Source organism: Exophiala oligosperma (genome assembly GCF_000835515.1).
Source record: "Exophiala oligosperma strain CBS 72588 unplaced genomic scaffold supercont1.3, whole genome shotgun sequence".
In the NCBI taxonomy this organism is placed as follows: Eukaryota; Fungi; Ascomycota; class Eurotiomycetes; order Chaetothyriales; family Herpotrichiellaceae; genus Exophiala; species Exophiala oligosperma.
Genome location: NW_015622820.1, coordinates 675,972 through 691,576, shown reverse-complemented (window position 1 = coordinate 691,576; position 15,605 = coordinate 675,972). Strand labels below are relative to the sequence as shown.

The 15,605-nt window shown below is 51.4% G+C and overlaps 5 protein-coding genes across 5 annotated transcripts; 3 read left to right on the top strand and 2 right to left on the bottom strand.

Moving 5' to 3' along the window:
• The first annotated feature begins 1,458 nt into the window (after positions 1-1,458).
• PV06_03079 (uncharacterized protein) lies at positions 1,459-3,288 on the top strand. Its single transcript, XM_016403834.1, has 3 exons — positions 1,459-1,857; positions 1,992-2,649; positions 2,759-3,288. Exons 1-3 carry the CDS (start codon positions 1,491-1,493, stop codon positions 3,231-3,233), a joined length of 1,500 nt encoding a protein of 499 aa, XP_016264839.1. The 5' UTR covers positions 1,459-1,490; the 3' UTR covers positions 3,234-3,288.
• Positions 3,289-3,326: 38 nt separating this feature from the next.
• On the bottom strand, positions 3,327-5,371 carry PV06_03078 (uncharacterized protein; the record flags this gene model as incomplete). Its single annotated transcript, XM_016403833.1, has 4 exons — positions 4,973-5,371; positions 4,320-4,864; positions 3,639-4,240; positions 3,327-3,498 (listed from the first exon to the last, which is right to left on the bottom strand). The coding sequence occupies exons 1-4, from the start codon at positions 5,232-5,234 to the stop codon at positions 3,327-3,329; spliced, it is 1,581 nt and encodes a 526-aa protein (XP_016264838.1). The 5' UTR covers positions 5,235-5,371.
• A 1,242-nt stretch (positions 5,372-6,613) lies between these two features.
• Positions 6,614-7,991, top strand: PV06_03077 (uncharacterized protein). Its single transcript, XM_016403832.1, has 2 exons — positions 6,614-6,787; positions 6,934-7,991. The coding sequence occupies exons 1-2, from the start codon at positions 6,758-6,760 to the stop codon at positions 7,918-7,920; spliced, it is 1,017 nt and encodes a 338-aa protein (XP_016264837.1). The 5' UTR covers positions 6,614-6,757; the 3' UTR covers positions 7,921-7,991.
• Positions 7,992-8,271: 280 nt separating this feature from the next.
• On the bottom strand, positions 8,272-13,269 carry PV06_03076 (uncharacterized protein; the record flags this gene model as incomplete). Its single annotated transcript, XM_016403831.1, has 1 exon — positions 8,272-13,269. One exon carries the CDS (start codon positions 13,267-13,269, stop codon positions 8,272-8,274), a length of 4,998 nt encoding a protein of 1,665 aa, XP_016264836.1.
• A 987-nt stretch (positions 13,270-14,256) lies between these two features.
• On the top strand, positions 14,257-15,605 carry PV06_03075 (uncharacterized protein; the record flags this gene model as incomplete). The annotated part of the gene is made up of 2 exons (XM_016403830.1): positions 14,257-14,779; positions 14,841-15,605. Exons 1-2 carry the CDS (start codon positions 14,582-14,584, stop codon positions 15,603-15,605), a joined length of 963 nt encoding a protein of 320 aa, XP_016264835.1. The 5' UTR covers positions 14,257-14,581.

Sequence of the window (15,605 nt, the reverse complement as noted above, 5' to 3'; positions counted from 1 at the left end):
CTCAGAGAGTAGGCCTATTTGCACCATGTCTGTTGTATCTTGATGGGACAGGTGCCGGAAAAGTCCTGTTGTTATGTTCAGGACCCGAGAGAAGGATTGCAGCTCTGTGGACTATATCTCCGTCTCCAGAATGAGAAGAATAATGTTGCGAGGACTGCTAGAGATGGAATTATCTTCAACTCATGACAGAGATTCCACACTTCTCGCAGCTGCGAACCATCGATTCCTGGCCCCTCGATTGACTTCTCAGGTGGCAGATTGAGTCCCGGAATCGATGATGTCAATATGCGTGTACGGAGCTCGAGATCGAACGAAGCATTTGCCATGTTCTCAGCCTTTACCCGCTGAAGCCTGACCCTCAAGCGATGTGATACGAAGGCCAGTTCAGAATCTCGAAGTAGTCGGGTCGATAACGTTCCAGGCCGGCCACCATACAGATTTCCTGCCGTTTTCAGATCTGTTCCACAAGTGTTGACCACGCTTTCGCTGCAGATGTAACGAGAATTTTTGAGCAATCATTCCAACATCCTGAGATAGATTCATCGGTTATCTCGTGGTTAGCGTCAGCAAGGGAATGGTTGCGACCCGAAAGAATCCTGGCGAGGCATTATGCAATCCTTGTTGTGATGCAAGACACCTCGGCTCTCAGACTATTCGAGGCCTGAGGATTGTGATCGAAGATGCGCGTCAATATTGACTCTGTGCGGAAAGCTCATGCCAGAAAGATTGAGCACGCAAGCATCGCAATTACTGAATAGGGACGGGGCCAACAAGTGGCTGCATTCCATTCCAAGCCACCCCTTGCGAAAGTTATCCTCGTTCAAAGCAGACTTCTATCAGGGCTACGCACAAATGGCTTTCCCATGCGGCAACAAGGGCGATTTCCTGTGGGACTGATAGATCATATGCAGACAGGGTGTTGTGCACAACGCTGTACGATGTATTAGAGGTCTACGGTGAGCATTCGACTACGTTCAAATTCCTGTGGCTGTAATAGCCGAGGGATGAGGATGAAGAATGAGCGACTGAACCGCAGAGATGAGTTTGACCCGATCACCAGTATTAAATGTGCACTTTAATGCGAGCACGCTTTCGTCAACCAGAGCAAACATCTGTTTGAGGATACTTAATGTCAAGACACCATGGCCTCAATCTAACACTACTAGGCCATCTCATCAGTTGCGGAAATGTATCTAGAAAGAGAAATGAACGTGCTCCTGCGGGCGTAATCCGTGAACATGAAAAAGCGAGAACCTCGCATGTGTACCTATTTCCCTGCAGGTGGTAATGGGTGATGTACTTGCACCATACGCAGTACTCGTAGCGCGATGGAGATCGGAGACCGGAATATCGTCCAGCCGAGAGAGGCGATCTGCTTGGCAACGACAGCTTCGACATTTCCATATTTCGTACAACAACCAACCAACGAACCCCCTTTTATATTTTATACCTGATGAACTGTGGCATGCTTCGGAATAGTCATGAAGTAGATGGCTCCGCCAGTGATGACGACCGGATCGATACTGTTGCGGTACGGCTGCAGTCATCCCATCGCCACATTGTCCGCACTGTTTCTCGCGTGGAAATCACTTTTGCTGTTGATTATTTTTACCAGCCCAAGACTCGGATACGACACGTCCTCGAGCTTGTTGTTGTCGGTCGGCGGCAAGAACGAAAACGAGAATGCCATCACGGGATATCTCTCCGGAACGCCGAACCAGATCGAAAGTCCGTGGCTGAAATTTGTCCGTTGGGACGCCATATATTTCACGCAAATGGCAGAACACGGACACGTCTTTGAACAGGAATGGGCATTTGGCATCGGTATATCCTCAACTATTCGATGGACTGCAAAAAGTGAGTGTGTGAAAGAGAGGCCCTACGACTCTATTACCCGACCAAAAGAATTTCTATTACGAATAGTCGAGGGTGTGTTTTATGTCTGGGGAAAGACCTCAAGTACTGACGATATATGAAAACTTATTTTCTAGTCATCGGACGTACCATGGACATCGGCAATTTGACAGCATCATTCATGGTTGCTGGCGTATGCTTGTCTCATGTCGCGCACTGGCTGGCCGTCCTACAGATATGGGCCATAGCGAGCCATTTGATGGGTGCTGGTGGCGGTGGGAGCAACAGGAAATCACAAAAGGAATCATCATCTGAGGTCCCATTCCTAGCGGCAGTAATGCACATCATCTCACCTGCCGGTGTCTTCTTGTCGACGCCAAACACCGAAAGTCTGTTTGCTTGCCTTTCCTTCTGTGGATTTTTGGCTTTCCTGTCGGCCACCTCACAGTTCCATCAAGGCACGGTTCTACGAGGTGCTTGCACCATGGTCGCTTCAGGATTGGCATTTGGGCTTGCAACTTTGATCCGAAGCAACGGTATACTCGCCGGCATACCTTTCCTGATCGAAGCTGTCAGCATTGCTTTCGCCGTGCTCTCCTCCCAGGGAGTGTCGTTGTCACGCGTCGTTCGGCTTGGATCTGTTGTCGTGGGCGGATTACTGGTAGCCACCGGGATGGTTTTGCCCCAGGTCCTCGCGTACCAAGAGTATTGTGCCGGTCAAAGTCCCGGCCAGAGGCGGGAATGGTGTGAGTGGACGATCCCGTCGATTTTTACCTTTGTTCAGTCTCACTACTGGTAAGTCCTGAGAATTCTCCCTGCCCTCCCCGAACAGCCCATGCGCGTACATATCCATTTTCATTCGGTGTTGGATACTGACTTCTGATTTACGGTTTTGCTGTTTCAGGAACGTCGGCCCATTCCGATATTGGACCTTTTCGAATCTTCCATTGTTTCTTCTTGCTGCTCCGACCCTATGGATCCTTGTTCAATCTGCCATTGAGGTCATGAAGAAACCGGAAATGGTTATTCGAGGCAAATCTCCATCTTCGTCATCGTCATCTTCACCGACAGGCAAGGGAGTGACAAATACGAGCACGAGCAAAATCTCCTCCACCAACAATAATCAACATAGACTGGTGGTCGCGGCTAGCCTGGCATTACCTCAATTTTCCCTCGCCGTTCTCGCCTTTACGAGTTACCACGTTCAAATCATCACGAGAATCTCGTCGGGTTATCCCCTTTGGTATATTTGGCTGGCTGCAAAGATCAGGAGTCAAGAAACCAAGAATACGTCCGTGGCCATTATTATTATTCGATGGATGATTATATATGCACTTGTCCAAGCTGGGTTATATGCATCATTTCTGCCGCCGGCCTGAAAAAGTTGGAGGGAGAGATATTACTCTATATACACCCCAAGGGCTCCAAAACCCGTCCCGCAGTATATAGCTAGTCACTGGACGGTTTCATTTTCACTTCTCAATCGATTTCACTTTTACTCGGATCCCCTTTGTATCCAATTTGACGGTTGGCACAAAGTAATCGTGAGCCAGGATCGTATCCGAGACATCAGTCTCGTACAACTCAAAGGTGAAATTCCGGAAGATGGTCGCGAGACCAGTGTAAAGTACTGCTTGAGCAAGACTACGAGTAGAATTCGACGTGGTCAGCCATACTATACCATTGGTGACATTTTTTGGGGGATTTCTTGAGGAAAGAAAACGTGCATTGGCGGTAACGATGGGTCAAAAAAATAACAGAAAAAGGATAGAAAAACGACATACTTTAACCCGATGCACGACCTGGAGCCCTTACCGAAACCGACAAAGTAACGTTCCAAACTCTGCCCGTCTTTTGTGGTCGGCTTCCCCAGCCACCTTTCCGGGATGAACGACCTCGACTGGGGGAAGACCTCTTCATCATGGTTCATGTCTACGATGGTCATGGAGACGGGGGTGCCGGGCGGGATGATCCAGTCTCTGTACCTCAGTTCCGCGCGAGCCACCCTGGGCAGTCGTGACGCGATGCCGTAAGCCAGACGGATCCCTTCCTTGATGCACCCGCTCAGATAGGGAAGTTGCTCGAGAGTCTGCCAGTCCGGCTGAGTGGCGGCCGGGTCGGGAAGGGCCTCTTCCAACTCGGACCTCAACTTGGCGAAAATGGAGGGGTCGTTGATGATGTGGAAGCTCGCCACGGCGGCGGCCCAAGAGGTGGTCAAAATGGCCGCGCCGATGATGACCTGCGCCTCCTGGACCATGCGGCCGACGGATTTTTCCCTCGGCGAGAGGTCACTGTTGAGCATTTCGTGAAAGAGAGTGGCGTGATCGACGGTCTTGTGCGTCTCGTCGTGATTTTCTTTCAACGCGGAAATGGTGCGCTCGAAATCCTAGGTCACACACACCGCCAAAGGTCATCATCAGCATTGGCTCTTGGGCGACCGAGCAGTACCCATCGCTGCTACTTACGTGCTGCACCTGTATGTGCATGTGCATCTTGGGTTCGAGTTTCACGACCAACCAATCCGGTAGGCTGTTCATCACGGGCCACAACCAGGGGAACTGCATCAGGACACTGGAAGATTCGCAGGCGGCGTGCATGGGCTCGTGAAACGTTTCTGCAAAGTCGGGCGAGTCGAGGTGGTCGTACGCCTTGGCGAAGCAGAACTCGGTCACCACGTCCCCCGTCAAGGCCGTCCAGGCACGGTGAAGAGGCAACGCTCGATCCGTCCCGGCAGCATACTCTGTTGCCACCTTGGAACAGAGTTTGGTCAATTTGGCTTGGATGACGGGTTGAAAGTCTGTGATTTTGCGTTTGGAGAAAAAGGGGGCGACCGAGTTGCGGAGACGGCGATGATGTTCGTGCGACGAAGCGGTGAAGAAGGTGTCGTCGGTGCCAAAGCGAGCCGAGAATGGAGGGTACTTGTCGAGTTTGCCGGACTTGACGTACAATTCTTCAAAGTAGTCCGAGTCGAGCACGTGTAGTTCATTGGGGGTGACTCGGACGATGGGTCCTGTGTTGTGATGGAGCCTTGTTACTACTCGGCAGTTCTTCTTCTCTGCTAGTCTGTTGTTGAGAGAGAGGGAGGGCGTGCGGGCTAGAAGAAGAAAGATCTACCGACCGTATTGTTCATGGAGTTTTTGAATGTGAAATGTCATTTGTCCCTTGAGGATCAATTCGTAGTAGAATTCGTACCACCTCGTCAATCCGGCGAGTTTGGGGCCCGGGAAATGTGCTATCGGGTGAAAGTAGAGCCGGTAGATGGCCAGACCAAAGAGGTAGAGAATGGTCGTCGAGACGGTGACGGTCAAAAGGAGATTGATGAAGGATGAGCCAGCCAGGGAGGGGAGGAGGTTTGTTGGGTTTGATGACTGGGCGCGCATTGTGTGGTTTCACTCTTGACTCGGCTGCAGAGTAGAAGATGATGAGAAGAGGTTCCGACTTGGACAAGTGTCGACCAGCATACCCACTTGTCGAGAGTACCAAAGCGTGGACGGTGGACGGTGGACGGTGGACGGTGAACAAAGATGGAGGGATGGGAAGAGTTGGAGGCAAGTCAAGTGTGATGTACAGTGTAAATACCAATGCGGATCCGTAATCGTATTCGTATCTTAACCAAGGTACAATGATACTGCGAAGCATGTGAAAATGAGGGGGGAGGTTCAATACCTGGCTGGGTAAGTCACTCTTCAGCATTACTCCCGTCTCTCTCTTTTTCTCAAGGTGAGTGTGAAAAACTTTGGCTGGACTGAGATTATCAGAACATCCCCCCCCGAGTGGACTATACCTGGGTATGCAATGACAGCGCATCACACCAAAGTACCTAGGTTTTCTTGCAGTAGGGTATGGTACGGAGTCCGGAGTATAAAAGAAGGCATGAAAAGAGGTGCATCCGTGAACGCCTAGTCGATGTGAGAGTCTACCAGTCCAATGATGTTCGAGTAATGCAATTCCACTTGTACATACGGAGTATCTACCATAGATATGGCGTTCCGACGATACCTTTTACAAATAAAACGTACATGAGAGAAATCCTTCCGTGTCCCCCCGCCAAAAAACACACTTACAGTATCTATTCCGAGTATGGTATCTTGGTGATTTATCAGTTGTGTGCGAAGAGATTGAATTGGCAACTTGAGTTGTATCCATAGTGGTACAAAGCAGGGTGGTTTATTCGGAGTATTCAACTGTGATGTACTGTACTCTACGGAACGGCCCAGATTCTCTTTGCGGGATGCCCCCGTAACCCACCCGGGGGACTGACATCGGGCACTTTAGGCACCGGGTAAAGGCTCATTAGGTATCTACTTGTACTGCACTTATAGCTAGTCAAGTCCCCCCATTTCCACCCGAAGGAGAAGCTCGGGAAAGACCGTCACCGCACTGACCAGGTATAAAAGGTACTTGCACCTCGGTAGCCCGATACCAAGATGGGTAGTGGCCTAGAAGTTGCACAAAATAGTACACAACTTGAACTAACCGCTTTATAGCAGGTAATTGGAGACAACAACCCAGATGAGCAACCGAGAGAGAAAGAAAACAGAGAGAGAGAGAGACGTCTAGTCTAATACACCACCCATTATTTGACTTGCACTCTTTTTCGACAATCTTTAATTTTGTTTTTTGGGTCTTTTAGATATTCCATATTTCCGATACCGTAGTTTTATTTGGGTAGAGGACGACAGAGTCTATTTCGGCGGCGGCGGTAACAATTGAGTTTTTTTTTGTGAGAATTTCTTCTCTTTTCCAGCTGTGCATGCGCCGTGAAACAACATACGATAACGATACGACTGCTTGCCGGGGGCCTCCGAGGATACCTACACACTGTGTAGGTGGTAGTCACTCGGTACCTACTTGACCTGCTCGACCAACCCGTACCCGACATACACGGGTTGACAGTGTCACAATGGCATATCAACAAGCCTTATTACCTGATGTAAGTAATGTTCCGTATCACGGTACACCTGTTCCCCCTGTGATGGTTTAGCACTTGGCTACCACTGGACCACACCTCGACAAGACCCTCTTACTCAGGTGACTTGGCAGCTTTTTCATTTTTTTTTTTAACATGGTACTTGACAGTCCGACCACAGCGACAGCGACTCGGCGTTTTCGGAGGCGTTGGAGGACTCGTGGACGGCGTCGCTCTCCAGTTCGGTCCTCAACTACCGCTACGAAAATGGCCGGCGGTACCACGCCTTCCGCGAAGGGCAGTACGTGTTGCCCAACGACGAGCCGGAGCAGGACCGGCTGGACATGTTCCACCACATCTTCAGGATGATCCTGGGCGGGCACCTGTACCGGGCGCCGTTGGTCCAGCCTCAGCGGGTGCTCGACCTCGGCTGCGGCACGGGGCTCTGGTGCGTCGAGGTGGGCGACGACCACCCGGAGTCGATCGTGGTCGGGGTCGACCTTTCCCCGATCCAGCCGACCCTCCTCCCCCCCAACGTCAAGTTCTACGTCGACGACATCGAGTCCGACTGGACCTACCCGCCCAGCGAGCGGTTCGACTACATCCACGGCCGGGCCATGTGCGGCTGCGTGGCCGACTGGCCCGGGCTGTTCCGGCGGTCCCTGCACCACCTCCGACCGGGGGGTTGGCTGGAGATGCAGGACTACCAGTGCCAGGTGCGGGGCGACGACGACACCATCTCCGGGGCCGTCTACCTCCTCGACTGGGTCGAACAGATCAACGAAGCCTCGAAAAGGTTCGGCAAGATCCTCCAGTCCGCCGCCGGCATGAAAGCCCACATGGTCGACGCCGGCTTCGTCGACGTCCACGAGGAAGTCTACAAGGTCCCCATCGGGACCTGGCCCAAGGAGAGGCGGTTCAAGGAACTCGGCATGTACTACCGGGCCCAGTTCATCGACGCCGTCGAGCCCTACACCCTCGCCCTCTACACCCGCGTCCTGGGTTACACCCCCGACGAGGCCAGGATCATCGTCGCCCGCGTCAAGAGGGACCTGGCGAACCCCAAGTACCACATGTACGTGCACTTTCACTTTGTGTGGGGTCAGAAACCTCCGGAACAAGTGCCACCGCCACCATCGATTTCTGACGGAAGATGACGATGAAGACGGAGAAGATGACGGCGACGACGACGACGATGATGGTGATGATCATGCCGGCGATATGACACAAGTCTATGAGCAATTCATAAGTACTACCTTTACATATTTATACAGTTGTACCAATTCCACCAATAAAAGCGAATTTAAAAAAATTAACCCTCTTGACGGTGTCCTTCTCAATCGGAGTTGGAATGGTCTGCATCAAGAGGTCATCTCCTCAAGGAACCTTCCACCTTTCTCAACGTCTCTAGGTGCTGCACACAAAATTACAGTGAACTGGTCAGGTACACTCGTCGAGCTAGAGAGAGGGGCGCCGATCGAGACGACATTGTTCTTATCTAGGGGTGCTCAGTCTATCCATTCTTCTCGCAACCCATTCTCCACCAACGCAACCTCGCCGTTTCGAGGGCACAGCAACGCACCGTCCGGCCGCATCACGGCCAGTTCAAGCCAGTCCATGTTCAGCCAGTCACGGGGGAGGAAGAAATGCCGCTTGACCCGTCCCGCCCTGGTCTGACTCAAGGTGTACGTGCAAACCCAGTACTTGTGGTCCAAGAACGCCAGGACGTGGTCGGCGGCTCGGGACATTTCGGTACCTCCACCTACCGCGGGCCGCTCAGACGATGCAAAGGTTCGCTGCTGTACGCTTGAAGTCGCCGCCCTGGGTGCCACCAAGGAAGACTCCACCGCGACAAAACCCAAAGGGATCACCATGGTCGCCTGGAGTTCAGGAGGAAGCGCCGTGGCCGGAACTTTGGCTTCGGTGAAGGGATTCGTCACGTCACCAAGACCGACAAACATGAATTGCCTCTCACATCGGCCTTGGGCGGTGCTCTGCGACGTCACAACGAGGGCGCTTGTTCGATTGACGGTGAGGAGGACCTTGTCGACAATCTTGTTGCTCTCACCCGGGCTCATGGGGTACTGCGCCGACGGCCGTCGGAACAACAACACCCGAGAGTGCTGCTCTGCAGCATCGTCGACGACCGACCGATCCTGCAGTAGGTGTTTGGTAAGTTCCGGGTCTTGCCAATCAATGATCTGAATCTCGTCAAAGCTGAATCCGATCACCTTGCTCGTGTCGTAAGGGCAGTTGATCCATCTGTGCAATGCGACTTGCGGGCGTGTGGACACGATGCATTGATCCGCCGTGGACCATATGTTCAGGAAGCGATCCATTACAACTAGAAGGAATTTCCCTGTTGAACTCAGGAGGAGCTGCCTGATCGGGTCGTCTGCCTTCCCGTTCATAATGGACCTTGCCGTCTGATTAGGATTCCCCTGATTCACCTCCTTGACAAAGAGCCGGCGGCCCAGGCCAGACGCGGCGATGCAACGGCCGTCCTCGCTCCACGAAAGATGTTCTACCGTCATGAATGTCCTCACCACCTCTGCCGCAGGGTATCCATCCTTGGTGAAGTGTGTGACCACGCCATCGTCGTTCCCGACAGCGTACGACAGGCTGCCACTTTCTAAAGCAAGAGTAGTGACAGGCTGCAGCGACTCGAAAGATACTTCGGATATGTGCGAAACTTGGGTGCTCTCTCGGTTACTCATCGTCTCACTCGACTTGTCCTCAGTCTCCCACATACGCACGAGAGCGTTCGGCTCCCACACGCTGCAGAACGATTCTCGGATGTCGTAGATGCGGGTGTCGTTGGGGTCAATGGCCAGACTCGTGACCGGAACGGTGTATGAGAGCTGATAGATGGGAGAGAAGTGATAAAAGTCCCAGATTCGCAGTGTGCCATCCCTACTGCTCGTCACAAAAAACTTCCCATCCGGACTGCACTCGACGCGGCCGACTGAAATGTTGGATTCTTGATAGTCGGCTTCGAATGGATGCCACTTGAAGACGCATCCGTCATTGTATATTCCTAATACATGACCAGTCATCGGGTTCCAGGTGATAGCTTGAACATCGGACGCACTGCTGCTGAAGACTTGTCGGCCACCGAGGATCCTTTGGCACCTACCAACCAAGAAAGGACGTGCATCTTCCAATGACCACACGGCCAACGGTATACCGCGGTAACTAATGGCTATCTGGGAGCCTGCTGGGTTGAAGGACGCACACCTTGGCGATCCACACTGCTTTCCATCATAATGATCTTCGCCCAGCACATTGTCGAGGATTTGCCATCCCTCACCATCCAATTGAGTAAGAGACAGAGTCCGGATGGTTCGGTCATCACAGCATGTCACGAGAGTCTCTTCAGCATTTGCAAACGCAATAGTGATGGCTTTGGATCGTCGAGGATTTGCGAAAGTATACAGCTGCTTCCCCGTTGCGGTGTTCCAAACCATGGTCTTCTTGAGTCCGCATGTGACGATCTGATCGCCTTCCTGATTGAAGCACCACGTCAAAACACGCTCGCCATGATGAAAGCGTCGGGCTTCTTCGTAAGTGATGGCATGGTACAACAGAATGGTGCCGTCTGATACCAAGATTGCAAAATATCTGTTCCAGCATTTTATTTGAAGAGGAGTCAGAGAATCATCCACTGCAAATTTGGCCAGACAATCATCCCACGATGGGTTCGAAAGGCCAGAAACCATAATACCTAGGCCAGCGGAACGGACTGCGAATTGTTTAAAGATGACCGAATCTTGAGGACAAAACGGAGCCACAAGTTTGAATATCAACTTAGGCTGCTCGTTGAGATGAGCAGAAAACTTACCGACTAGTCTGATCAGATCTATGGTCCACAGGGACACGAGCTCCTTCTCGCGCAATCGATGTGTCAGAGGACTGCGTGTTTCGTCTAATCGATCCACCTTCTTGAGAAAGCTCGTCATCTTTTTGGATGCTTGGACTAGGACTCGTAGCTGACCTGCCACCGCAAGGAGGTATATCCAACTAAGGACCACTGAACTTTGGAAAAACCGCGCGAGTTGTAGGAGAGAGGGTTGATCCGAGAAGTCCGAACCCTGCTCCATATGAAATGGCCATGAGCTAGCAGCATAAAGCAAGAATGCTTGTGATCTTATCTGGCCTGTCTGTATCTTAGGATTGGCGTTGATGAGTGCGGTAGTGCATTTCATAAAGATTTGCTGATGTGAAGCCCCTTTTGGGATGTGATAATTCAAATACTGGTTTTGGAACAAATAGTCACGGGCGGAGGAATGGACCATCGAGACAATTCCTTTGCTGTCGACAATAACAAATTCACCACAGACGCGGCTGATAGTGAATTTGAGATCGAGGAGATTGGAATACTCGGGTTGAAGAGCCTCAGCCAGATCTTGCAGACTCAATGCATACCTTGAACAAGCAATCCACATTAGTATCGTTTTTCCAATGGCTCGATCTGAGGGGCGGCAATTTTTTGCTAGAGTTGCGTCCATTCGCTCGTATAGAGGCTCAAGGTCTTCAGGAACCTCGTTGAGAGCCTCGAGCACGGCGTCTCCTGTGTGACACTGTAGAACTTCTCCTAGAACGAGGCTTGCCCATAAGAAGTTACCATCGGCCTTACGAGTAAGCTCTGCGGCAATCGCATCTTTGAAATCATCATCACCGTGCATAGAAGTCATCTCCTCCTCAATATAGAGACGAAGATCATTTTTCATGCTCTGAAGCGCATGCTGCTGGACTGGGATCTTTTTGGACAACTTTTCGAACCCTGAGGACAGTGATTGGGTGTTCCGACTGATGATAAGAAAACGCATACAGCCAGGGAAAGATTGAAAATCTTCCAGGAACTTCAAGAAATGGCTGTGCGAGTCACACTCATCCAATCCGTCAATGATCAAAAGAAGTGGTTGCGTTAGGTGTAGTTTGAGGAAAGTGGAGGCAAACAACTTTTTCCAAAGGAGGCGCGGAAGTGACTTTTGTACGTTGAACCCGTCTTCAAAGAGTCGCAGTAAACGTCTGCGGTATTCAGGCAAAACACTTGCCAGTTGATACGCCAAGGACAAAAGAAGGACATTGAGGTTATTCTTAACCTCATCACCGAATCGGAAGAAGTAGTAAACATGGTCAACTTCATCCTCCTCGGCGGTTTGAATGATCGATGAAGCAAGAACAGATTTGCCAGATCCTGGGGGTCCAGTACACCACAAACATCGCGGTCCATCGGATTCATCTTCCAAGAAGGATATGAACACTGGGTCATCGTGGGTCCATTCGCAGGAGCCCGGCATGCGCCTGTTGGCAAAGAACGAAAGATCGTCGCCGGGACCTTCAGGATGTCCAAAAGCGGACGAAATCTCATGAAGCTCGTCAACCGAGTTAAAATCGACCTGTGGCATATCCTGGGCACGGTGTTTCTCCACCAGATACTTCAAAACGTTGCGGACGCTAATATAGTTTGGATCCTGATGACTAGTATATTTGCATACATCATGATGGTCAGCATCCAGTGGTTTCGAGATCTCTCCTGGATAGCCTAGGATTGAAGAGTCTTTCTGCAGTACCATCATTCTCGAGAGTCCAATGCTTGTCTTGAGAGTCTCGAAGAAAGAAACGATGGAAAGCTTTGGGGCGAGATTGCGGAACTGTTCGTTTATCTCCTGGAGAGTAGGCGAATTGATACGAAGTTCCGATACGTACTCCTTGGGTGCCAGGGTTAAGATACATGCTGAGAGGATCTTATTGAGGGCTTCAGCCAGGTTCGATCCGCGGTGCGGAGTGGAGAGAAAAACGAGAGCAGAAATAGCTTGAATGAGATCTCGATAGTGTTCATCATGCTGGCCGAGGATGAATGCCTTCTTCACGACCAAGCCTCCCATGGAATGAGCAACAAAAATTATGGGAATGGAACCAATATTGAGAGCCCGTTGGCCTTCTCCAGTAGCAAACTTCAGGCTGAACAGCAAGTCCTTCGCGAAATCTGAAATGTTGAGGATATTCTCTGCTCCATGTGAGATGGCTGAGAAATGCGCGTTATATCCAAAGGTCATGATACGAGCCGTCGACAACTCCGATTCGTACGGCAGCCATTCTCGAGGCCAGAATAATTCACTTTCTCCATTCTTGGACCAGGTATAGCGACTTGTCCCACCGAGCCCGTGTACGAAGACAATATCGACGGATGGAGAAGATTCAGGCTCGTATAGGACAGTCAATCCCAGCGGATCTGAACGGCGATCGCGGGAGCGCTCTTTCTTTCTTGGCTCCACATCTTTAGAGCGACCGTTGCGAAAGGGGAGTTCTGCTCCTAGTAGGTGATCTTTGCCCGTGTTTGAGGAGTTCTGCGACCATTTTGAAGTACTTCCGCTGCGCAGGCTATCTCCCTCGAATCTTTCTTGATCCTCATGTGCGGAGAGTTGTGAAAAGAGCTTTTCACGACGGCGGAACCTCGAGACCTGCCAAAAGTTTAGTATATGGACGTTCGCAGGTAACATATTCTCGTACCATTATGGCCAGTAATGAGGTGGTAGCCGCACACCGCTGCTGTGATGTGGAAGACACTGGGCGAAGGGCGACATCCTATGGTACGTCCCTCTCCAGTGCGCTTTATGTAGACGCTCTTCCTTGCGATCAATATTTCAGCGCCGCTCTGAGATATCTCTGGATGTCAACAGTGCTGCAAGACAAGAAGCACAGAGGAAGACGAACAGTTGCCGGAGACAGTGTGTGTACCAAGGTACCCTTGGTCAGCCTCACAAGGGAAGGAGACTGCCCCGCCCCGGATACCGCAGGCAGCTGGCCTTTCTTGCCTAGGTACTGTTCTTAGCCCAGCAAGGATCATAACCAGACTGAGGCTCATCGGCGTGGAACGAGGGCTTGGTACTCACAGTACTAGTCTTCTTTCGCCGGTCCTGGCCGGTACTCATACTGGGCTACCAGCGATAGGCCGAGAGAGGCTGCAGAAAGAGAATGGTCTCACTTTGTTTAAGGCGATAGACCCCTGCTCGCAACGACTTGCTTGCATGGTCATGGTCACACTGCATAAGTAAAGGGCGTTAAAAAAAGGCCAGTGTGGGTTGTCAGGTGGTGTGTTGGTGGTCCATTTGGTGATGGGTTTGATAGTCCGTTGGGCGTTTGGGGGTTACGTCGTCCTTGGGGGCGGGTAAATCCCTAGGCAAACCTTCCCAAGCATGACTTTAGTACCTGATACAATCTGTACTTACCTAGTGCAGGCCTCTTAGTGCGCCTACAATACAATACAATTCAATACCTGACTAAGGCTACGTGCAAGCTTTAGCACTTGTAACCCTCGTCAAGCAGCCTAAATAACCTCTTCATTTGACTGGCGGTTCGGGGCGTTAGCGCCGTCAAGCCGGCACGCGTTTTGAGGCTCAACAAGTTCCCTCGATGAAACGTCCTCCAAGCGCCCATGCCTGTCGAACACTCCCCCTCCTTCCACTGCCACCAACATCATGCCGCCGCGTTCAGTCTCCTACCTAGCGTCTGCTAGGGTTGCACAGGCCAATCCTGTGTGAAATGGTGTTTTCGCTACTGTGCTTACTGCGAGGATCTCTGGCGCCAGCACGCCAGCAGACGACGGAAAACCACGTATCAACTCAGGTGCTCCGCCCTCCAGGCTCATCGTCCTTTAGACCTCATTCTTTTCCCATCCATGACTACAAGCCGTCATGAGTGAAATAGATACCTTGGTCCAAGGGACGACTAGAGCATTAGTTGTCGGGGAGACCCGTACTTCGGTGAAAGAGGTCATTCCGGAGGTGGGAGGGACCTTCCAACTAGACGAAAATGTGGTCAATGATACGCATGCATTCGATCCTACTACGTCAAGTACCAAGCCAGAATGCTCTTCTGAATGCAAACATAGTCCTTCCACCGGGCTCAAAGGTTGTCCAGGCCATCAGCTATGGCACAGCCGCATGGACTCGTGCGTCTCGAATCATCATTGAGCATCCTGATGGCGAACAGCAATCATACTTCCTCAAGGTGCCAGCTTCTCTTTCCGGCTGTCGAATCATCCGAGCTGATTTGAACGTTCTGCTCTCAGTGTGCGACTGAGGAGATGGGAAGAATCATGATGGAAGGAGAGCATCGATCCATGGCGGAGATCTACTCCTACATGCCTGATTTCGTTCCGAAACCTGTCATATCGGGCAAGTTTAAACAGTCGCCGCCAGACACATATTTCTATCTTATGGAATTCGTTGACTTGGATTCGGAGATGGTGGAGCCTCCGGACTTTTGTCGCCGCATCGCTCAACTCCATACGATGAGTGTATCGCCTACTGGCCTATTTGGGTTTCATCAGGTCACCTTCCACGGCCCAAATCCTCAAAACACCACCTGGGAAGCAAATTGGTGCACCTATTTCACCCGACTGATGACGCAATTCTTCGAGCGAGAAATCAACCAAAATGGTCCAGCCCCTGAGTATGAGGCTGCCTTTTATAAATTTGCCCGGGAAGTTGTACCTCAAATCCTGGAGCCGCTACAGTCTGACGGACGCACTTTGAAGCCGTGTCTGATCCACGGTGACCTGTGGGAGGAAAACACTGGACTGAACCTCGAGACCGATCTCCCAGTTGTCTTTGACGCCGGCGCCATGTACGCGCACCACGAGATGGAGCTGGGCATGTGGCGTGCCGATATCATTCGATTTGGCAAGCCATACATGCGCCAGTATCTCATTCACATGCCCCCAAGCGAACCTGTGGAGCAGTTTGACGATCGCAACCGGCTATATGGCATAAAGTACACCCTGTCCCACTGTCTCGGATGGCCAGCTTCATCGCAGAGCGATCGAGAATTGTAG